Source organism: Tetrao urogallus, assembly GCF_951394365.1.
Source record: "Tetrao urogallus genome assembly, chromosome: 17".
NCBI lineage: Eukaryota > Metazoa > Chordata > Aves > Galliformes > Phasianidae > Tetrao > Tetrao urogallus.
Window position 1 is genome coordinate 7,499,674 of NC_136830.1, and position 24,349 is coordinate 7,524,022.

The following is a 24,349-nucleotide window of genomic DNA, read 5'->3' on the forward strand; positions in this document are numbered from 1 at the left end:
TTCCGCACGGTGCGCTTCCGAGGAAGCCCCTCCCCCTCGGAGATGGACGCCCAATCCCGCCGCGCCGTGCAGCCTTACTTCCGGTCCGCGCCTCGGTGAACCCGGGCACGGTGCGTGGCGCGCACGCGCCCGCCGCCACCAATCCGAGGGCGCGTGACTCACAGCAACGCCTCCACCTCACCTGCAGGCAGCCAATCGCGGCGCGCCGCCCCGCCCCGCCCGCCTCCAGCCCCGCCCCGCGTCTCCTCGGCCCGGCGGGAAAGGCGGCTTTGGGCGTAGGGTGCTTGGTGTTGGAAAAGAGCTCCGTCCAACTGTCAGCCCGTCCCCGCTGTGCCACAAAGCCACCGGCGCCACATCTCCCAGCTGAACCGCCCTCGTATTCCACCCCTGTGAGAGCAAACCACCACACACAGCGCGGAGCAACACTCTGACACTCAGCGGGATAAATGCTTTCCCAGTTCCTCGTAATGAAATGTAACGGCGTTTGCGATCGTCTCAGAGAGAAAACGTGAAAGCCGGGTGCTGTGGAAACAAACCACCGCTCAGACCTGTGCCTTAGAAGCATGGCCCACGAGGCACAGAAATGCGGCAGGGCCAGGGTGCAGCACAGAGCTTTCAGAGCTCCCAAACGTTCTGAATTTTCCTTTATTTGGTTTTTCACAACCTTGGCTCAACCCATCCCACTGCTGCGGCTCTTTCCCCATATGGACAACATTTGTCTCTTGTTTACTCAGCTAGCTGCAATGCACGCTCCCTCCCTCTTTCTTCTCTTTGTTTATACCCAGATCATTCCACACCACAGTATCATCTGAGGAGCTGCATCCTGCTGATTCCAGACCATGCACACAGACAAACCTCTTCAGGCCTGCAAATACAGTTTCATCGTAGTCTGCTGGTGGAAAGCACGCTTCCCCTGCAAACTGTTCCTCATGGAGTCCTGCAGCCACAGCACTCCCCTAAGTACTGAGCACCCCATGCCTCAGGCCAAGGGAGAATGCCTCTGGTTCCTCCTTGGTGCCACATTTACGTCAATCAAATGTGAAGCAGCTTTGGGCTGCTCATCTCAGACATAAGTATGCCACAGCTGAGCAAAAGGACCCAAAGGAAAAAAGGAATCGGATTCTTGGTGTGATGGCCCCCATGCTGGCACAAAGGGCGGTCTGGAAAAGTTCCTCTCTGTTGCTGATGTTCTCATATCCAAGATCTGTTTGAAAACTGTGAGGCACCATAAAAGCTCAAGGTCTTTTCATACCAAAACTCCCCTTAATACTGGAACCCACAGGCTGCAGCTAAGTATCTGTGCATTGGAGAAACTAACAGCATTCAAATTTCACGTGCTGAATTGTCCTCTCTACTTACAACTGCATCACGTTTTCTTACATTCCTGTTCAAACAGTGATGTTGCTAGACAGTCTGAATCTGGCTGTCTAACAGGCTCCTCTGGAAGCCTTCTGGGACTGCAACATTTTCCTGACACACTCTGAGACTGTGGGTTAGGCTCCATGACAGAGAGGAGCTGTACCTTGGGAATGTGCCTGCTTCTGAAGACCCTGTGACCCTCCTACAGCCTCTGGCACTGCGTGGGCTCTGCTCTGCTCTTGCTCTGATGCTTCCTTCAACTTTCTGGCTCCTAATCATCCTTTTGTGACAGAACAGACATTTTTAACAGCAGCAAACGCACTTTTATACAATGAACTGTGAATCAGAGCATGCCTTTTTATTAACTAACCATTCCCTTTTATGCCAAAAGTTCAAAGTTGTGCACTTCAGCAGAGGCTACAGGCATGTAACTTGGGAACAGCACAGGTGCTTTCCTGGAGGCCATTAAGACACCAGCCACAGCAATTTTCCAATAAAATCTGCATTTTTCCAATAAAATTTGCATTCTCATGCAAATGGTGTCACTACATAATAGAAGATGGACTGTATTCTTTCTAACAGGGATAAAAAGTTCTCTTTGGAGAACTTCAAATACAGAGCTACTTCAGAAGTATGCCAGGAAGGGTCCTTTGCAAAAGTGCTTATTCAATACAGACTACCATGATTTACATGGTTTAGGTCAACTCATTTTCAAGCAGGTCAAGGACTCAGAAGCTAGAAACTCTAGGCCAGTGTGAGCCTGCTCTGTCATGACCCAGGATACGGTTTGTGTCTTTCTGTCAGCACGGATAGAGCAGACATTTACATAGCGGGGAGAGAGGCATCAATGAAAACTTCAGAAAGCATAAAAAAGCTTAAATTCAGGTTAAATTCATATGGTCACCAGCACTTCCTTTAGGGACAAAGGCATCTTTAACATAGGAGAAGAGGAAAGATCTAAGTAAGCATGTTTCAACTGGCAAAAGGTGTGGAGAAAATATATCATATATATCATACCTTTGGCACTTGGTCCTCCCACAGTGCAAGGATGGGACGAGGTGGTCCTTGGTCCTTCCAAGCCCACACGACCTTTTGCTGACTAAAACAAATAAACAGTGAGCAAATGCTGATGCTCCCATCACCTACTAGTGAAAGGAAAAGCAATTTCCAGTCATCATTTGTAGAGGAGGGTGACATTCTGCTAAAAACCAGGAAGTTCTCAAAGACCCCTCATTTCCACAGCAGAAGTTGAGGACACTTGGAAATTCCCAGCTGGCTGCCGGGACAGAGAGCCATGCGCCAACAAGCTTGTTACCAATGCTGTCCTAGAACAAGAGACCAGAGAACTGAGAGAACTCATGCTTTAATAGACACTGAAATCACAAAGGAAGAAGGCCAAATGCCTCAGCAATTTCAATAAAAATATGAAAATCTTTTTACATGGTAAATTTCATAATATAAAAAGTTTAATGCTGTCTGGAAACAGAGTTTTAATTTACAAAAATGTCCGTATAGGCCAAACATGGCTAACACTGCATACATGGAGAGCAAGTGCTAAAGGGCTGCTGCTTGGAAGAGTCTTTGCTGACAGTCCTCTGAGTTACCATCTTCAATGCTCTTTTGAAGAGTTCTGCAACCGAGGGGCGAAGTTTTCCATACACATCTGCAGCCTTTCTGGACTGCACGGCAATGCAATGAACCCAAAATTGCTCAAATCCATTATTACCACCTAGCCTGAAACTACCAGTGTTTTCTATCAGATTCACAGATCTTCTGTGCACCTGAATCTGTTCTGCAACATGAAAGAGCTGCTCACAGAACAAGTTTGACCTAACGAGAGGAAGTGCGGCCAAGAGTGATGTACACAGGTATAGCACCCTTCAATGATTTTTTGCCTTATTTAAATAAGGTAAGCCTAAAAAGAAGGAAAACCAGTAGCAGGCCGGGGTTCAGGCTAACCAACAAAACCAAATTAAACGGGATTTTGTTCCGTGAGATTGTTTACTGCTGCCCTTTAGTTTCAGCTACAGATAGACAATAAAATATCTGCAATCAGTATCTCACACATGGGATAAAACCAAATTAAAATACATTCCACGGCCCGGGGGAATCGTTGCATGTGGCAGGTTTAGTGTGAAAGTGGGTAATACCTAATTCTTATTGCTCACTGTATTAAGCAGTGTTGTCACCTGTACCATGCACAAATACAACAACGACAAATGCATTTCAACGCCACAGAAGGAATTCTAATATCAAACAGAGAACATGGTATTTTCATTTCCTGAATTTCTCCACATATCGGGCAAACCTGATAAAACTGCTTTTTCCTCACAAAGGGGTTGTTTCTCAGTTGGGGTGGAGGAGTGAGGCACAAGGTGTGTGAAGTGTCTCCCAGACATAAGCAAGCATGCATGCTGACGGCTCTCATTAAGCCAACGGCAGTGCCCTGTGCCAAGCCCATGGGAATAAACTTCTCAAAGACTTGTTCTAGTGACACCCACCTTCCATATTTATACAACACCAATTTCCCAAATACCCAACAGCTGAGCCCTCCCTGCTTCTAACGCATCCCTCCCTCCCCTTAAAACATAAACCACAACAGAAGAACCATCACCCCCCACCCCAAGTTAGCTCTTTCTGAAAACTTCAAGCCAGTATGAAACCTACTGGCAGCATGAAAACGGGTTGTACCAAAATGACAATATAGAATTTCCACAGATTAAAGAGCCTTTAGCTACGGATGTAAACTACAGTAAAGAGGCTTATTTCCGGCATGTTATGCAGCACTACAGGGAGTATTTGCTGTTGCTATACATAAGAAGCTGCCCACTTCCATCCTGGGTGTTCCTGGGATGTCGTTCTAAGTTATGCTGGTCAGAAACAGAGCAAGTCACACCGAGTCCCTCAGCAGTCGTGTGACCACAGCAAGCTGCACGATCAGCAGTCACCATCCAGCTGATGTGCCGGTGCTGTACTGACTCATTTTGGCCCACTATTCTAATGTTCCCCACCTAACGATGGAAAGACAGTATCTAGCACCAAACCATCTCAGAAAGATGCAGTATACAGACAAGTAACTTGAATCATATAAACTGAATGGATTTAGTCAACTTTTTTTTTTTTTTTTTTGCTACATTGCATAATATGAGTAAATGAATAACTACTCTTTTTGTCTTTCTGCACTGAAACTTTTGTGACCATCCATCTCTCGTTAGCTGACTGTAACTACACAGTCTGATGTTCTTTGCCCTCAGCGCTTGTGTTCATTTCTTGCAATAGCAAAAAGGAAATCATTCTCTCAACATCAGTGGCTTCCAGAATATACTCAAAGCAAGCATTTCGTACGTGCACCATGATTAAGTAGAACCTAAGTAATTTTACATCATGGTATCAGAACTGAATCCTCTGCCCTGCTATCACGCTTTTCTTCTGAGATCCCCCCAAGATCACAAATACTCAGGTCCACATTTTCAAGAAGAGCATCCAGACGTGATAAGTGCAACAATTACCTGCATCAGCAATGATCCCCTAACTAGTTTGGAGATCTGACTGCACTCACCATTCAGGTAGTCAGCTGCAAGACTGAAAGTTGGCTTACGATCCCTCTAAAACTCAGGGCCTAAGTAATAAGCCTCACAACACCTCCGTGAGGTAGGTAGGTAAGTATTACTATCCCCATGTATATAGACAGGGAAGATGAGGCACAGAGAGGTGAAGTGATGAGCCTTCAGTCACTTGACAAACGTTGGGAGTGCATAACAGAAACCAAAAGCCTTGGTGATCCAGTGCTCCGACTTCATAGCACGCAGCCTGTGAAATACTCTGCTTGGATCTAAGTGCACAGTGTGGCTGAGTTCATGTCCACAGTTCTCAGTGCATGTAAATTATCATGTTGATTCTGATTACGTCACTACATTTAATGGCCACTTAAAAAAAGAACAGCCTCCAACTTGATTCACAGCACCTAAATGCCATCTAGCCTCGGAAAGCTTTCTGTCCTTCCCACGTCACCCCTGGGGTGCTCTCTGTTTTCAAAAGCTGCACAGGTTCTGCCTACAGCCGGTCTGCGTGTTCCCTCACGTGTGTCCTGACTGCACAGTGACACTGCGTATCCTGCCTGTGTACACTGCTGTACTTGCTCCTGAAGAAACTTATTTCCACAGCAGGGGAAGGTTCTGCAGATGTGCCCACGATGAGCTACTTGCAAACATTTAGTAGGATCAGAGAAGGATTTACTTGGATGGATAACTTCTAAACCACATACACTGATGTCACATTCCAGCCAATGTGGAACTACAAAATAGCATTATGAGCCTCAGTGTCTGTCACCCTTTTCTTACACACGCAGCAGACAGAAGACATCTGTACTGCCCAAATACCTGCCAAGATGAAAATTTCACCATCCATGTAACATTGTGTGCCAGGAAGATCAGTGTTGATAACACAGAGCTCATCTCTCTGACACAGACTCACTACCTCACGCTGAGGCTCACCTTCTCCGTTCTACCCAAACATTCCCTGGGAGCAGATCAACCAGCAGAAAGTCACCTGAGAGGTTTCCCTCCAGACAGAAGTTACCTGGGATGAAGGTTTTAGAACGGGGCATCTCTCTCCTCTTGTCTTTGTGTCACTGTTCATATCAATGAAAAGAGAACTGCTATGGAGTTGCAGTGTCAGCAATTTCTTGTGTTTTGCTAACAACTTACTGGAGATACCTAGAGGTGTGTTACCTCCTCCTCTCTGCCAGCCTTTAAACCAACCAGAGAAATGGCTTGTACTGCTGCAGGCAGAAACCTGTGCATGCTTTATGGAAGTTCTGCCTCCTCTCTTCTCTCTCCAATCCCTGATATGTATAATTTCTGTATAAAAAGCCAGCTGTAAAACCTCCTGTTAGGATAAAAAATACAAGGTGGTGGCTTAAAATCTAACATTTTTTGAACAGAAAGAGATTCGCTGGACCGGTTGCAGCAAAAACAGAATGCTACATAGAACCTGTGAAGCAAGTATGGCCAAAGACCTGATAACAGAAACTAAAACCCATCTGTGTGAGGCCCAGGTTCCTACGCAGGGACGGCAAGGGCCAATCTGTTGCATTTCTGTGTATTGACAAAGGTATGACCATGGCTTCTTAGATAATATTCTGTGGTTCTGTATCGATAAAGGCAAGTGGGCAGAAGCAAATACTTTAACAAGACTTTCAGTCATCAGTTGGTACTCAAGACATTTCAACATTTGGAGGAAGGAAAAAATCTTCCTGGTGACAAGAATTTATAACCGTTCCCAGATGGCAGCCTCATGGGGCGCACAGACCCTGCAGCGCTACTGGGAGGTGGAGGGTGAGCTGATGTCACTGCGTTTGTAGTTTCAGGGTGCCTGTGTCCATTAGGAGGGTTCTTTTGTGGAGAAGCAAGGTGTTGCTCAATAGACAGGTCCTTTAGTTCCAGCTTTTCTGCGCTTTCTTCTTTGCTGTGCCGTGGAGATAAATTTAGCAAGCTGAGGACATCTTTCTTAGAAGTCATTGTTCCAGGTGCTCCTCGGAGAATCTTTATTGGGCCACTGGAGTGCTGGGGAGTGTTTTGCCAGAACATCTTTAAGTTGTGAATCGCTTGCACTTTTTCATCAATGGCAGCCATTTTCAGTTTGTCTATGTCTGGGGCATCAGCTGGACTAGAGCGAGCAGAACCGGTGGAGGAGTAAGAAAGAGCTGGAGATGGAGTGCTGCCAGCAGGAGACTGATGCCCTGAGCTTGGGGAGATATTTCTGGGCGATTTAGAAATATGAGCACTGTAAGGAGAGCTGGGGTACTTGAGCTTAAAGTGTGGCTGCTCAGTTAAGGAGCCATGTGAATCACAGCTTGGAGATGGCTGCCCACTGTACTGGCCCGTGCCTTCTTTGTTTGACATCTCCGATGCTGTGGGGCTGTTATAGCCAGAACTCACTTTCTGAAGGGATGAACTCCTCGTTGGAGGCTTTGGTTTAATTGCAAGAGGTGAAGACTGATTTTTCTGACTCGAGCTGATCGGCCTGCTGAACGCACTGGTCTCTGATGATTTGAATGCAGACATACCTGCTGGTGTGGAAGCTGCATCATCGGAATTTTTGCTCTTACTTATCTGACTGCTGCTTCTCTGAAGACGTTCAACAGCAATGAGGTGACTCTGAGTTTCCTCCAGGATTTTTTGGGCCAACTCTTGAGGATCAAGCTTTGGATTACTGTCCTCTTGGGATTTGACAGTGCTGTCCGTCTCAGTACTAGACTGGTCAGATTCCCCAGTATCAGAACTTGCAAGTTTTCCAACTTTTTGGAAAGGTGAGTTTGGGCTGGGAATAAGAGTCATTTTAACAGGAGAATTTGGAGTACTTATGCTCCCTTTGGAACTGACAGGCTCTTTAACACCGCCAGTTTGACCAGCTTTGGGCTGCTTGTGATCAGGGGAAAATCTTGTTTTTACATTTTCCTGGTAACTGGCCAAAGGCTCATTGCTGATTATAGAAAAACCTTCATATTCTTCTTCATCTTTGCTGGCTACCATGCTGGTTTGTGGAGACAGCTGGCTCTGCACTGCAGACCTATGTGGATAGATGTTCTTGGGCCTCTCGTAGTCCTGGCGTCCTCTGTGCCCCACGCCATCCGGCATGCTCTCTGGCTTGGAAACAAAACTCATGGAAGAGGCAATGGAGCTCAGGCTGTACACAGAAATGGCATCTGATGCGATGCCATCCGGACAAGTAGGAGAGAACGGTGGGTTTTGGTACTGTGGTACAGGGTTGGAAATAGACTGAGCAGAAGCCAGTGACTCTAGTGAAGAGGAACTGTCCAGGCTAAGGCGCTTAGGCAGCTCTGTAGAATCTGAAAAAGAAGTTAAAAAAAGTACAAGAGTGCCCTTAGATACGCAGCAATAGTGAACTAAATCAGGCAATGCGCTTATCAGAACTGAGAAAATGGTATAAAACACATCACTACATTACTTAAAAAAAACCCCATAAACACAACAACAAACTAAACAACATAGGTGAGAAAAATAATGAGCGCAGGTCAGGAAATGTATGGACAAGGGCCTCAGACCAAGTATCTTAAGGGAAAACTTTGGGAATTCACCAATTGATTAGGATTTTATATCTCAAAATCTTCCAGCTGCTGGTATGTACTCCTAACTTTGACTTCAGGCAAATCTGAATGTCGTTTTTAACATGAAAAAACATGTGCTGCACTTGTTAAATGATGCATGGCCTGTGATGCCATGTATGATGATGATGATGAATGTGTGATGTCTGCAAAAGGAACAAGTGTGAGATTTCAATGGAATTCATTCTGATCAAATCATCAGACAGCATACGAGCAAAATCTACTCTAAGTAGCTTTACCAAAAAGTGCCAGCAAGGACTGTAGAGCAAAGTGCATGGTCCTTCTATTAGCTTGTTTCCCAGTTTTCAGAATCACCTCCTCCTGCCCCACTTCACAAAGGTCAAAACCTGTAGCAGAACAAGGAGTAAAAAGCCACAATTCATAAAAAGATCCTATGTTCTAAACAAGCATCATCTTATTTTTAACACGCACAGAAGAAAGAGACATTAAATTCTGCAATGCCCTGGAACGACATCTCTTCATCTGCAGTATCTGGTTTGCTCTTATTACTATTCATCAGACCTTCACAAGAGCACTGTGGAGTTGGGCTGCAAACACTTGGACATACACAAAGCACACCAGTCCAAACTGATAGACAAAACACTGCTCAGTATTTTAGCTGCAAATTATATGGAATTATCAGGGAATGATGGATTAAATGCACCTCAGGGCAGGGCCCCACATGCCTGCAGCATTCGTTCATTAATCCAGGTTTTTTTCACAGGAAAGGCCCTGTTAAGTTCTTTACAGAGAGAGTGGTGAGGTGCTGGAACAGCTGCCCAGAGAGGCTGTGGGTGCCCCATCCCTGGAGGTGTTCAAGGCCAGGTTGGAGGGGCCCTGGGCAGCCTGGACTGGTATGAAATGGGGAGGTTGGTGGCCCTGCATGTGGCAGGGGGTTGGAGATCCGTGATCCTTGAGGTCCCTTCCAACCCGGGCCATTCTGTGACTCTGTGAAGAACAGAGACCATGGAGTTTACCAAACAAGGCCTGGGCAGCAGGAGGCATAAATGTGTGGGACAAGCACTGCCTGGCTCTTATGAGCTCTTCAGGCTTCTTGGACATCTCTTTCCACCATGTTGCCACTTTCCTGCAGTGCGCTTCCCCTAAGCCTTTGCAGGTCCAAGTCAGAATAAAACCTAGTTAGATATTCAGATCTTATCTCTTTTCTGCAGGGTGCAGATCCTGGTACATACTATCACCCTGGCAACCCTATCCTGGCCTATTGCACAGGTTGCCCAGCCAAAGGAATGACTGGTTCACTTTCAGGTAGGAAGTCAGAAGCAAACTCACAAGTATTCATCATGAACAACAGGAGAACCAGATTCTGAAATTAAAACAGCACCAATTTGCTGTAAACCCTGAAATCCACCTTCTGTTGACTCAGGAGACGTTCTGGTGCGTGACAGAAAAAGCTGTTTATCACTGACCAACCTGTAAATGGGAGCTTGGTGCACGTGAACTGGCCATGTAGTACTGAGCAGTCAAGGACCACATCCAGAGATGCAGAGACCAAAGAGAACCCAGACAAACAAATCTACAGCTGTGAGCCTCATCGCTACTTCAAGCCACTGTATGAGACACCAGCACTAGCTTCAGACAGATAAAGAAAGAAGTGTTTTCCTACCTAGAGCTGCCAGAAACTCGTGACAGCCAGGAAGCCTCCAGAGCTGGACACTGATAGAAACCTGGATTGGTGCAGAGGAGAAATCCTGTTCCTTCTCGCCTGCCTGAAGTTGAACCAGGACTTGATGCAGCTGAAAATAATACAAACATTATCCGTTCCTTACAAATCAAATCACTGCTTTTCTGACTGTCACACCTGAGGAAATGCATGCTGACAGCCCCTCACCAATACACTCATACATTCAGCTGCTGCTCCTGAACAGAACAGTGAGATGAAAGATCTGAGCAGAGAGAACAGTCCAGGGACAGCAATTATGGACACACTTGAACAGCAGCACATCAAGGGACAGAACAAGGGAGAGGGCTGGGGTGTGGTCAGTGGAAATTGAGTAAGGAGAAGCACAGCAGGAATGCATGGGAAGTGAAAGCAAAGGGGCTGCTCACAGACATTTGCTAAAGCCCGTACCATGACTGAGCAATACTCCTTAAATGAAACCCAGAAAACTCGTTCTCAGCATTTAACTGGGCAAAACGAGTCACATGAAGCTATGGAAGACTTTCGTAATATCTCTGTTGCCTTCCAGGAGTGAATTTACTCAACACTGCCCAAAGGACAGGAGTAGCAAAATTGAGAAAAAAAATGTGTTTATGAAGATCTGGCACAAGTTAAGGTGCCAGGGCCTCATCTAACTCAAAAACACAGCCAGGGCAGGAAGGATGGAAAATCATTAACTGGGGACCAGATACCTCAGGACCACCCATCTCTTCCAACCCACAAAAGCTTACAACGGTCTTTTTCCACATTAGCACCATGGGGCAAATTCCAGGCCTGAAAGCAGGGTGAAGATGGTACCCTGCAGCTCAGGGAAATGGCTCTGCAGCAACCAAGGCTTTAATCCTGCACAGCAGTGTCATTCCCCTGTGCATGTAATATACTCACCATTCCCACCACATTTTTAACAGCCTTCAGGCAGCAGATAACAAGGAAGGAAAAGAGAGGAGAAAAGAACACAGGTTACTCTGTGCTACAAAATGCCTGTGACAGGGAGCCCCGCAGTGCAGCGACACATCCACATGCAAACAAGCATCCTGACTGCAAGATGCTCTATTCTGAGAAAGAAGGGAGCAATGGAAATGGCTTGACCTGTGAATCAGGAGCCCAGCAGTGTAGGAAGAGGCAGCTGGAATCTGGGAATGCCCAGCTCACTGCAGTCAGCTCAGACAGAAGGCAGGCAGATGCCCAGGCCAACCCACATTCTGGCAGAAGGCTGAACACAAAACAAGCCCTTCTATTCTTTTATCTGGTATACATTACAGGCATTTAAAACAGTCATCAATACCTATATATTCCTTGCATATGTAGTAGCATCAGCGTTTGTACTTTTGTGGCTCCAGCCTTCCAGTTTGTACTAAAGATAAGCACTTTCTATCCAGAGCAAAAAATCAGACTGCCCATGTCACTGTTTCACTGACACCAAGAGCACCTGCTCCCTTACGACACCAATCACCCTTACTGGAAAGACAGACAAAAGCAACAGCTACTGACTGAACTGGAAGTGTTCACGCTTCAGCTCTGTGCAAAGTCTTGTCTCCTTTGGGACAGGCTGCGCCTTTGCTGCTCACCAACTGAGCTGCTGAGAAGGAGGCAAGGCCAGCAGCAGAAGTTGTGAGAGTTCAGCTGAGAAATCCTGAACTTAAAACTAGGCAAGTTATTGTGCAAAAGGAAATTCTGCCTGCGGCTTGGGCTACTCAAGAACATTTGCAGAAGCAATGCAATATTCCTGCCAGTCTGAACATTCTTCCCTGGGTGATTTAACTGTCTGAGGCAAGAAGACAATTGTGAAGTAATCTCATGGACAGTCAAACATACAGATGTACTGGAATGTTGTCCTCATCACATTCCATTTACAGCAAGCCTCCCTCTGGTGGTAAGGAGGAAAAAATAATCCTGCTGCTTGACAACAGTAGTCTCAGCCACTATCAAAAGAGCCAAAGCAAGACAGCAAAATACCATGAAGGACAAGTCATCAGAAATATCCCTTGTGCTACTATAACTTGTGACAAGAAACTATTTCCTTGAAGCAGACATAGCCTATCTGACCTCCAAAGCAGCTTCTTAACGGATAACAACAAAGCTGGAGTTGTTATTTTGCATTCTGTACAGACAAACTCAACACCATAGTGTGAATGAGAGCACTCCAGAACCACACAGAGGAAATCTCAGCTACTTTCCATGGTACTTCCCCACAATATCTTTGCATGGGGAAAGGGGGAAATACTCTGCTGTTCACCTGTCCACAATGCTTAGTGTGTTCATTTACTCAATCAAGCAAATGATCAAGATAAACCTTATTAGAGGAGCCATCGGGACAGTAAGAAACATGTAAGGGAAAGCTAGCCAGGCTGGTGGCACAGAGTGAGGTTAGGTTCTTCTAGGCATGCTACAAAAACAGGGAGAAGGGAAGAGTGTGAAGGAGGTGGGGAGGGTTGGGGTACAGGGGAGTGCCATGGCCACAGGTTGGCACTGCATCTCTCTTGAATTAGGTGAATTCTTGCAGCAGAGCTATGAGTACTCAAACCAGAAAAAAACATTGGCTCAATAAGTTCTAAGGTCCTGGCATCACCCAAAGTCAGACATTCTCTGTGTTGTTGGTAACTACAGGCACAAAATCAGCCAACACAGGCCCTGGATAGGATACAGATGTTTGGTCTGGATAGGCCAAAAGGTAGTGCTTCTACCTCTCATTTTCCACATTTTGCTTCTCCCTCACTGTACAGAACGTATCATGTTTTCACTTTCACTGATCTGTGAGATCCAAGGCCATGCAACCCAGTGATATGCTCACCTTTTCCTTTTCTCCACACACACTTTCATTCACACAAACAGGGAAATGCAGAGTTTCAGCCTTCGAGGCTGATAAACCACAGCATAAACCACTGTGTGTTTCTGAATTTACTGACCTGGAATGAACCATTTGGAAACTGGTACCGGAGAAAAACCTCCCACTTACCCTGTTGATGAGCTGTTCTCCTGTTTCTGAAGCTGTGATAAGTTTACAAAGTGCCTGAAGTGCAGGGTTAGGCAAACCTGGAAAACACCAGCAGAAACAGATTGTTCAATACCTGTTTATTGTCTGCTTGGAATGTAGCAACCTGAATGGGATGCAACAGATCCTGCAGCTGGCCTGCTTCTCACCTAGGAGTGACTGTATGGTGCTGCTGCACTGCTGCAGTCGTTCACCAGGGTCAGAGGTGGGGAAGAACACTGCTGCTGGCAGGCCGCTGGCTGGAGGGTCCAAGCGAAACCCCACTGCTGTGAGCAGTGCCTGCCAGCCTGGGATACCTCCAACTTTATTCTCCACGCTTTGCTGGGAAGTATACATGGAGTTGTGCTGCCCGTTCTGGATTCGCTGCAATGATTTCTCCACCTGTGAGGAAAATACAGCATTAGCTCACTACAGAAGAGATTTTCACTAACAACATCATTTTACACAGTAAAGAGGCAGCAACAGTGGGCTGAGGGACAGCAAGACTGGCGATGGACCTGTCGCACACAGAAGACTAAACGCCCCTGAAAACAGAGGTTCCAGCAGCTCAGCACCCACAGCTTTAAAATCACTGTGACGAGCACCACTGTGCTCTGGGACACTGGGTAAATTAATGCCACAGGAACGAAGTACCAGCCTGACTGTGACCATTTCCAGTAAGCGGGCAGTGGCATCTGTCTGCTCAAGATGACTCACTCTCAGGTTCCAGCCTCTTAAGTACACTGTTCATTACCAGGCAAGAGCGTGCAGAGCTATATGGTAAGGAGTAACAAGAGGAAAGTGGCCACAAAACCCAGTAAGTGGAATGACTAGCAGTGTTCATGAGTTTCCATCCTCTCATGGATACTCCACATTCCTGTGGGACTACAGAAGACATACTGGGGGGAAAAAAAAAAAAAGAAGAGAAAAAAAAAGCACTACAAGTCATGAAAGAGTGTCCTCATCATCTGGCAGCTTGGCCTCCATCCTGGCGCTCCCCACAGCAGACTACTGGTACATGTGGGAACAGAAGTGTCTGTCATCTCCAAGTCTGCCCACAGACCCCAGTCACTAGCTCTGCACCCCTCTGACTGCTTTCTTGCAATGTCCACAGCAATTTTCCTTGTCAAAACAATTAACCCCAAGGATATCCTCTTTTTTGAAGCATAGACCCAATTCAACACCTTACGCAAACCAGACGGGACTGTGAAAGATTCTTGTCATGACACAACAGAGGACTTCATATCTGCTCTGGAGTCTCCTTTAGGTATCCCATTCTTCTTATACCAACTGGTTTAGCAAGATAACGACTTACAGTATGAAAGAAGGGTTGAAGCTTCACATCCCAGTGTGACCTATTACACACCAGGGTGTTTCTCCTCCCATTCTTCATTCAAAGATTCACCTCTCTACGACACAGCCTGCAAGCCCCCCTCCCATGCCTGCCAGGTGCTGCAGCACTGCCCCCCTTACCAGATGGAGCAGGACACGCAGGGCATCCCGTGCCCTTTCGGGATGCTGCAGAATCTCAGTCAGGGCCTGTCCTACCAGTGAAGAGGGGCTGTTCAGCTTCATATCGCTCCCAATAAGCATGAAGCCTGCAGGGTTCAGAAGAAGAGACTTACTGAAAGCTGAGACAGAAATGAGACAGACTGAGAACCTCTGTTACTGGAAACATGCAAAACAGAAGCAGATAATTTCTGCCTGCTCAGATTAATGACATAATGTTTTATTGCACCCTGCATGATTATTGTCCACTCACTGTCCAGTTCTATAGACTGAACTTCCAGAAAGCTTCTGGATGCTTCTTACTTGTCATCCTCTACTAAATCAATACTGTTTTCCTGCTCAAACAAGTGGAATTACACTGTCTTTTGGTTAAGTGTTCCCCTACACATCTCAAACATGTACTAAATGAGTGGTCGTATTGCACATTACTTCTTTGCAGTCATGGAACAATTGTGATGAAACACTTCACCTTGCAATTGCCTTAGATTATATTAAATCCACAACCCATTTACTATATAGTGAAATACCAACACTTCTCCCTGACACTGACATTCAGCCATGCTCAGATGAATTAGGGCCTGAAACACGGGCTGAGTTCTGTGTGAGAGCAGGGAACATGCTGCTCCCAGCTACCTGCTAGCACCAATTGTTACTTAATTCAAACTCTCTGCAATAAGAGCCCTTCCTAAAAATCACAGATTATCAAGACAGCTTCCTCCTACCTGCCCAGTTGGATGGATGGGAGAACTGCTTGCTGCTCTGTACAGTCTTCATTGCTTCACCAAGAGCTGCACTGGCTTTCATCCCATTTAAGAGGGAGGAATAGAAGGCGTGTACAAACATTTTGGATGCAGCCACTGGAACAGGCCAGAGGGACACTAGGACACACTGAGCCCCAGCAGCCAGGAATGCTCTTGTCAAGCCAATGACTCCATCAGCAGTGACTTTGCTGTTGGATTCTTGGTAAGAGCCAAGAACCACTAATTTTACAGGAAGCCGCAGATCCAGGACATCAGCTGCAGTCAGCAGAAACTCCTGGAGAGGAGGACAGTCTGAGATGCTCTCCACATCACTGGCATCATCCTGCATGCGAAGGGATTCTGGAATTGTGTAGGGGTTCCCAAATGAACTCTTGCTGCTGGCTGGATTGCTGTCAGTGTTGGGTGTCAGGACCAAAGCAGCAAGCTTCCAGGAGACGTGGGTTGCAAAATGGACACACTCTGCCTGAGTGAGGGCGCTCATGACTCTCTCCTTTGTTGCTGCACTGCCAACTAAGGGTTGGCAGCCAAGTAACTCTGATACCATATATGCTTCCTCTTCTGCAGAGGGCATAGGTCCCCACAGCCACCTATCCATAACTGCTGAAGGGAGCTTGGGATTTCCTATGACAGCTGCCATTGAGGTAGAACTGGAGTAAGCAGAAGTATTCTTCTTTCCATGGGACTATATATAGAGAAAAAGAAAGCAAAAACGGGGCTCAGAGATCTGTCTGTTGAGGTGTTGCTAGTAAAGCAATCTGTCTCCTTGTTATAAACAGAAGTTTGGACAATGTAATTATTAAAAAAGCTCTGCATTTCATTAGTTTTTTCCATTTAAATATTCCAAGGAATATCTCCACTTTAGGACAGTCAGGATTTCTATCCCCACTTCTTGGGTTAATAAATAGATTTAAACAGAAAGGAATATACGTAGCCCAGGTCATCCTGGAGGGCTGCAGGAGAGCTAAACATACAAAGAAATCCCAGCTTCCCACTTTAAGGGAGGAATATTTGTAAACACCAACTACCTGGTTTCTAGCACCTGTATTTCAAGGATCAGCAGATCCACTGCCAACAGCATGGTGCTGTGTGCAACTGATTACTGGGGCCTGACACTGACCAGAAATCCTTAATGCCCACCATCAGTAACAGAGAAAATATTCAGACCTTTTTGCTGTTCCAGTGACTGCATTTAACCCAATGCAAGGCAAGACATGCAGTGTTAACACTGCTCAGCAAAAGAGATGTGACTTAAGATATTCTCCCTGGAGACACAGGCCTTAGAAAAGCTGACAGTGTTTGCCATGCATCAGCATGAAGGTATTTCGGCAAGGTTTGCCAGTGCATCGGCTTTGACTTATGGCTTCACTGTCATGAGACATCAATGTCCTTCTCCACACAGAAATCTGAGAAGTAAGGAAACGTAACTAGGAATGTGATCAGGCAGTTAATTCACCAAGGAAGCTCAGCGTGTGTCACAAACACCTACATTTCTGCAGTTTGCCCACAACCCAGGATATGCTGCCCTTCACAGGAGGATATCCAATTCCCCTTGTACTTCCTGGCATGTCTGGTTGTGATTCTGTACTGCAGAACCTATACCAGAATACTTTGCACCTGGAGTGCTCGACATGCTCGTCTGCCCTGGGAGTGCCACAGGAAGGTGGCACATTTGCTATTTCTATTGTGTAGGAGGGCAGAGCTGCTGCTATTCCTGCACACATAGGAACTTATACCTCGGGAGGGGAGGTTCTGTGAGAGGGAGGTTTTAAAATGCAGTGTCAGACCTTGGAGCTGGGATTCAGCGACTGGATGGACGGTACTGCAATGAGGCTGAAGCGCTCATAGAGGTACTCATTGGAGGAACTGCCCTTCAGGAGAGCAAAAGGAATGAGGTACAGTTCTCCCTCCAGAACCAAGATCAGCTGGCGGTGACGGCCAACGGGCCCACTGGAATGCATCAAGCCCTGAAAAGCAAAGAGATAGAATTAGTAAGCTCCAAAGAAGTCTCAAGGATTTGGATGCAAACTGTCATTACGTTTCTAGGCAATCGTACACCTTTAAGGCAGAGAAGCAGCACTACTTAGTCCTGGTAAATAAGTTGTTTCTTTGAAGATGAAAGCTTCAGCGCAGGCTTAGGAGAGACAGTTCTTCTGACATAGCTTTGGAGCTAACCAGTTCAGCCTGTGCTGCTCTGTTCCCCTCTAGGCTGCTCCCAGAGACAGGATCACTCTGCAGCGTGCGCTGAAGGATGGAGGCAAGGATCTAACATGTAGGACTGTTGTTCTTAGGAGAATTTTAATTTTAAATGATTTAATCTCCGTCAGATGCAGCAACTATCTGTTTCGACATCAGAAAAACAGCTACTCGGGCTCTTCTGATCTAGAAATTCAAGGGCTTCAACAGAACAGGAAGCGTATTTTCAAACAAGCAGCATTTCATGAATAATAACCTCACAAAACCTCTGTGGATCTAGTTAGATTCTTTTTGGAAGAAATATCACTCATGTTCTAACACTCTTCTGCTATTTATCAGATGTTAATCCGTTTGAAATCCGCGCTTTAGAGCAAAGTTATTTCAGCTCAGCCCCCATTTAAGAGAAGACAGAATAATCATCTTTATTTTGCTATCAGCAGTGAGCTGCTGCCACAAACGGAAACACAAACTTTTACAACATGGCACAGATGAATAACATCAGAAAACCCTGAAGTGCATACACACCGAATAATCACCATCCAACAGAAAATGAATGACTATTGTGCAGTTTGAGGGTGAATGTTACTACTTGTACCAGTACGCACCCTGCTCCTAACACGATTCCTCCCTCCACTTTGCTCAGGGTCTAGCTGGAGCAGACTTCCAGGCTGCACCGTGATGCACTGATAGCTAAGGATTAATTTGAGATACACTGACCCCATCTCACCACCAATCAGAGAACAACAGGAATTTGCAATTGGTCTCAAGCTTCAGCTCTCAGGCAGCAGCAAAGATGAATGAACATTATTAAGAAACAGAAGTTTCAATCTGGTGATTTCCCTCCAAAGGGAGTTGGGAGTGAGTCAGAAAGGCCAAAAAACACGTCAGCTACACCAGAGAGTGTCAAACAGTAGGAAGCTGAAGAGAGACACTGAGGTGCTTTCAATGGCTCTTTGGCTTTTGAAGGGGGAAAAAAACTGCTGAAAGATGAGAAAAATTACATATTAAAGGAATTAAGAACAGTTATTGACCTTTCGCTGTTCCTCCTTCCCTCCTTACAGCTTTTGAGCTTATCCTGCCCACAGACTGGAGATGAGGATGCAGGGCCATCCCTGACACGCAGCAGCCTCAGGAGCCATCCTGTGAGCCATGTCTGCTGCAGCCTGACACGCTGTTTACAACACCAGCAGCCCCAAGGGATGCTTGCCCAGCACTGGCTGTCTGTACTGAAGCAGGATGCGTGCTCTGCAGCTAAATCCACAGCTCCCATTCAGCCTTGCCACTTTTTGCAGAGCCCAAGCTGACAAGCAGTAGCTTCTCACCAGGGGGTCGTTTTCCAGAAATGTTTGTTTGCTTTTTATTTTTATTTTTATTTTTAATAAATACTCCATTTTACCTACTGCTCCAATTCTATTGGCAACAGAATCAGAGCACCTGAGCCAGAGTGACACACACCTAGCAGAATTTTCAGTTTGCTTGGTTTTTTTTTTCCATACTTTTAACAGTCTTTCACTCTTCCCGATCTATTTGTTCCTCGGTGAATCTGCCAAGTTTGCCAATTAGGATTAGCAATCAGGGACACACTTCCTTCATCAAAAGCAATACACTTTGGCAGCTGAGTGAAAGTGATTCTTTGTTTTCCCTCCCAGTATATTCAGACTCATTTGGGAAGACCAAGCTGAAGGCGTCATGCCTCAGAACAACCCCCGGGTTTCAGCTTTCCAAGTGACAGGGAGTTTCTGTAAGCAAATCTCTACATCTAGAAGCTTACTCCTTCCATGGGTCCTATCAGTAAGTCGTAGAGTGCTCGCAGCGGGGGCTTGGTGAAGGAAGCCTGCCTCCTTGGAAGAGAAGACGTCCCATCCTTAACAGGAGACACGGTACTGCTGAACAGACTGGTCATGCTCTGACTGCTCCTGTGGGATAAAGGCAAGAGAGAGGTTAGTTTCAAAGACTTGAGGTCCGCAGTAGGTTGCCCTGACTTCACAAAACCAACAAAGAGCCAGTCCCAGTCTGTCCAAGCAGAGGACTGCGCTCTGTAAGATGCTTCACACCAGGGTTTTATTCTCTCATTCAGCTTCACACCACAATGCACCATGACAGCAATGAAGCTGGTGCCAGGCCTCATCACACACCAGCAATCCGAGGAGCCTGAGATGGCGTGGGTACAAAAAGTTATGGCCCCGAGGAGGAAATGAAGTTGCCCCAATCTGGTCTGTCTAATCCAGCAGCTGTGCTCCCCAGAAAGGTTATCCTTGGCATGGTGCCATAAACAACCATTTTATATGAAAAGGACAATTTTCCAGAAAGTTTTAACAGGTGGGCCCCTAAAAAAGAGGAAGGGAGGGAAATGAGATGTTTTACAGTAATAGTACTACGAGGCCTGAAGTGCAACCAGAGTCACCACTGGGGCTGTCTGGTAACGAAAACAACGTCTCTGGCATAAAAGGCCACCCACGAGGGCCTCATTGCCCCCATGGGGCCAAAAGCACCTGACAGATTATTCCTTGTAACCCCAGCCTACATCATGCTCTGATGCTGCTGCACAGAGAAAGCCTCCTTCCCTTCCTAATCTCCGGGAAGTGCAGCACTGTTCCAACTCTCAGATACTTTCCAGTGCCATGTGGCTTTGCCAATTTATATGACAGGAAAGCAGCTCTAGCTTCCCGGACTCACAACCAAACCCTCACACCTCATCAGCACGTTAGGTGTGCTGTGGTTTAACCCAGCAGGCAGCAAAGCTCCACACAGCCATTCACTCACTGCTCTACTCCAATGGGATAGGGGAGAGATGCACCCTCAGTAAATTCGCAGATGACACCAAATTGGCTGGAAGCGTGGATCTGCCTGGGGGTAGCGAGGCCCTACAGAGGGATCTGGACAGGCTGGAGAGCTGGGCTGAAGCCAATGGGATGAGTTTCAACAAGGCCAAATGCCGGGTCCTGCACTTCGGCTACAACAACCCCAGGCGACGCTACAGGCTTGGGGCGGTGTGGCTGGAGGACTGCGTAGAGGAAACGGACCTGGGGGTATTGATTGATGCTCGGCTGAACATGAGCCGACAGTGTGCCCAGGTGGCCAAGAAGGCCAATGGCATCCTGGCTTGCATCAGAAACAGTGTTGCAAGCAGGAGCAGAGAGGTGATTGTTCCCCTATATTCAGCACTAGTGAGGCCGCACCTCGAGTACTGTGTCCCGTTTTGGGCCCCTCACTGCAAGAAAGATATTGAGGCCCTGGAACGTGTTCAGAGGAGGGCAACAAAGCTGGTGAGGGGTCTGGAACACAGGCCATATGAGGAGAGGCTGAAGGAGCTGGGAATGTTCAGCCTGGAGAAGAGGACGCTCAGGGGAGACCTCATTGCTCTCTATAACTTCCTGAAGGGAGGTTGTAGTGAGCTGGGGGTCGGCCTCTTCTCTCGTGTCATTAGTGATAGGAGCAGAGGGAATGGCTTCAAGCTACGGCAGGGGAGATTCAGGCTGGACATGAGGAAGTATTACTTTTCAGAAAGGGTGGTCAGGCACTGGAATGGACTGCCAAGGGAGGTGGTGGAGTCACCGAGCCTGGGGGTGTTCAAGGAAAGGCTGGATGTCGTGTTGAGGGACATGGTTTAGTGGGAGCTATTGGGAATAGGTGAACGGTTGGACTGGATGATCTCTTAGGTCTTTTCCAACCTTGGTGATTCTATGATTCTATGATTCTATGATTCTTGAGATGTGATAAAAACTATTTAAGACAGGAAAGGAAGAAAAAAAATAGTAATTGTGGTTTTATATATATGATGCACAACACAAGTGCTTCCCACCCACCAACCGATGCTCACCTGTCCCTGAGCTGCAGCTGCTCTCCCTGGACAACTCCCCTTGTCTCTGTTCCTTGTTTCTGTTCCTCAGTTTTACTTCTTGCAGCACTGTGTTCTCCCCTCTAGAACCCTCTGCAGCAGCTGACTGAGCTGAGCACACTTTGCAGAGCACCGCTGTTTCCAGACTATCAAACACAGGCTTTAGAATCCGACCAAGAAATAAAAACTGTGCTATCCCAACCTGAAGGTTGGACCAGGTGATCTCCAGAGGTCCCTTCCATCGCACTGATTCTGTGATTCTCTGATGCTGTGGATTCTGTACAGCAGATTACTGCACTACATTCCATCGGATATAGCAGCAGGGAATGGCAGGGATATTCTGCTGCTTGTCCACGAACCAGCCAGCAAGAAGAGCTCTGGACCAAGCCTAACAGCTCCGACCTTCCCAGGGTGCAGCCATGTGCCAGCAGGTGGCACTCACAGTCCCGTCTTCCAGGGATGGACTTGAGCCATTTTCACTGACTAATTTATTGCGGGGGATAGGAGCTTGATTGCTCTAATGAGTAGAGCCCCCTTCACCTTATTTGCACAGCCAAGAAAATCTGGATTTATCCCTTCACCGCTCAAATAGGATTTTTTATTAAAATAAAATCAAAGGAGCGTCATAAATCTCTCACATCCTTTGTGTGTGTGTACACAAAGGAGAGTGAGAAAATCCATAGTGGGAGGCTGACTGACATCTTTTGCAGCAGGCAGATCGAACCTGGAGCCCTCTCTCCCTTTCCTCCCAAAAGAGTACAAAGGAGCAGCTCTCCAGGGCCTGTACAGGGCTCACCTCCCAGTGATTTCAGTGTAATGAAAGAGATCTTTGGAATTTTTCAGTCAAACGCTTCTCCAAAGCCCCAGCACTGGCTTCTGGGATGCTGCACAGCCGCAGGGCTCAGCACTTCAACCCTGCTTTTGCTGTGTTCCCTCCCCTGATTTCTGGAACAATAAATATCACTTGGAGTCTGCACAGACTGCACAGTGTTGCTTATTTACAACCCTTTGTACAAGGCAATGGTGATTTGCAGCAAGCAGAGCAAACAACAAACTGGGGCTCAGGAATGCCTGCATGTCAGTTAACTCTGCTTCTTCCCTTTATCTTGAAGATACAGGAACAAAGCAGTGATCCCCTGAGAATCTCTGAGAATGGAAGAGAAAACCCTCATCACACAAGCCTTGAGCTAAGACTAATTTATCCTGTAAGCCTCTGAGGAACAGGCTCTGCTTGCAGAGGGTCAATGTGGCTGGGCTAAGGCTGGAGGCAGAGTTTTTACTGCAGTCAGCACAGGTCTGCTCTTGTCTGGGCACCCATTAGGGCTCTGGACAAGATAGATTCCACTCATGGCCTTGCAGAGCCATTCAGAATGATTCAGTATAAGACTTACTACTGCAGTGGTCTGTCAGGCTTGGGACGAATGGACATCCAGACCTGGCAACCCTGTCCAAAAAAGCTCTTTCCAAGAGATGCAGCTCCATGTCCAAATTCAGCATCTTGACACAGCCACAATACCAAGCAGTGTGAAGCTCCAGAAATGTTCAGATATGAACAATCTGTGGATGCTTTCAAGCAGCCACAGCTGTCTCCAACACCCAGTAGTTGTTGCACATCAGTGCTCTATCAGTGACATCAGCAGCTCAGGCAGTCACTGAAATCACTGCAGTGCCCCTGCAGTGCTTTTTTCCTCTGAAGTCCACTTTTTCTCAGAAGTTCCTTAACTTCAACTGCCAAACCCAAGTCTTCTTTCTTTCTAAGCAGAGTTGCCAAAAGAAAAAAAAAATATCATATTACTCTCTACTTAAAAGTCAGAATCACCAGGTTACCTGACAATAGCAGCCAGAAGGCACTCACCCAAACCAAGGGGTTTCTTTCAGTCACCTGCTCATCACTAGAAATGGAGACTGGATGGCTCCAAATAGTTCTAGCATCTCTCAGGGCCTCATTTTGACATGGGTTCTTAACAGCACGTGCAATTCCTGTGCGTGAAAGAACTTGCACTGGCCTCATGCCATGCAAACTCCCTCGAGGATCCAAAACATGTGAGCATTGCATTCAGGCCCCACATAGGAATGAAAGGCCTGCCTTGGCAGCAGGAAAGGCAAACTCTTACTCTTGGCTCCAAGCAGGCCCTACTCCTCTTTGTGCCCTGCAGCACAGAAGCCAAGGCAAACAGAGCCCATACCTTCAAGCACTGTTTGTGAGCTACAGTGTTACTTACCACCATCTGAAGCACTACAGCAGCAACAATTCACTCACCACTGACCTCCAGCTGCATGACCTCATGGCAGTATTAGCTGGCAGAAAAACAATTACACAACAGAAGGGAGCTGGAGACTGAAGCAGGAAGATCAAGTTTATACTTTGCTAACTATTCAATTCTGTTACTGACTCAAAGTCAGAGAGCTCACAGTTTCTCATCAAAGCTCTAGGCCAGGGCACAGAAATGCTGCCTGTTCCCTTTATCTCTCTTAACCTCTCCTCTGTGCAGACCTTCATCACTGGTGGGGCATGCACACCCCTGGAGGGTCTGTTTGATTCTGATCTAAGTAGTACTGATAGCTCACTATCACTACAGTAGCATGAACAGATACGTAAGTGGATTGAGGGGAAAAAAAAGCAGGCCAGTTGTCAGCACCAACAAGCAGCTCCCAGTTTCATGGGATGCTGTTACTGCAGCACACAGGCTCCAGTGACTGTTCACTGCACTGCAGGCTGATTGTTTTTTTCTTTTCCAGCTGAGAAAGGTCTGGGTACCCCATGCTCATAATCCATGCTGGAGTACAGACCCAGCCAAAAACCCTCGGTTGCATCATGCAAGATCTCTCCATTATGGGAGTGGTGACACTGGAAAATTTCTGTTTTCAATTTTCATTTTGAATGCTTGCCTTCAACAGCAGTGTTGCGAAAGAC

At 46.7% G+C, this 24,349-nt stretch overlaps 1 protein-coding gene across 2 annotated transcripts in view; it reads right to left on the reverse strand.

Annotated features, from left to right (window-relative positions):
• Nucleotides 1-6,584: 6,584 nt before the first annotated feature.
• The window catches only part of TTC28 (tetratricopeptide repeat domain 28), a gene marked incomplete at both ends in the record, with an annotated part of 123,892 nt that continues 106,127 nt past the window's right edge, over nucleotides 6,585-24,349 (reverse strand). Inside the window, 10 exons of one of the 2 annotated variants that reach the window (XM_079544061.1) lie at nucleotides 6,585-8,209; nucleotides 8,725-8,832; nucleotides 10,110-10,239; nucleotides 11,049-11,072; nucleotides 13,120-13,196; nucleotides 13,305-13,536; nucleotides 14,608-14,732; nucleotides 15,366-16,086; nucleotides 17,189-17,368; nucleotides 19,369-19,513. In XM_079544061.1, coding sequence (XP_079400187.1) covers nucleotides 6,585-8,209; nucleotides 8,725-8,832; nucleotides 10,110-10,239; nucleotides 11,049-11,072; nucleotides 13,120-13,196; nucleotides 13,305-13,536; nucleotides 14,608-14,732; nucleotides 15,366-16,086; nucleotides 17,189-17,368; nucleotides 19,369-19,513 — 3,367 coding nt within the window. The remainder of the gene's footprint in view (nucleotides 8,210-8,724; nucleotides 8,833-10,109; nucleotides 10,240-11,048; nucleotides 11,073-13,119; nucleotides 13,197-13,304; nucleotides 13,537-14,607; nucleotides 14,733-15,365; nucleotides 16,087-17,188; nucleotides 17,369-19,368; nucleotides 19,514-24,349) is intronic. The other variant, XM_079544062.1, reaches the window with a different exon arrangement.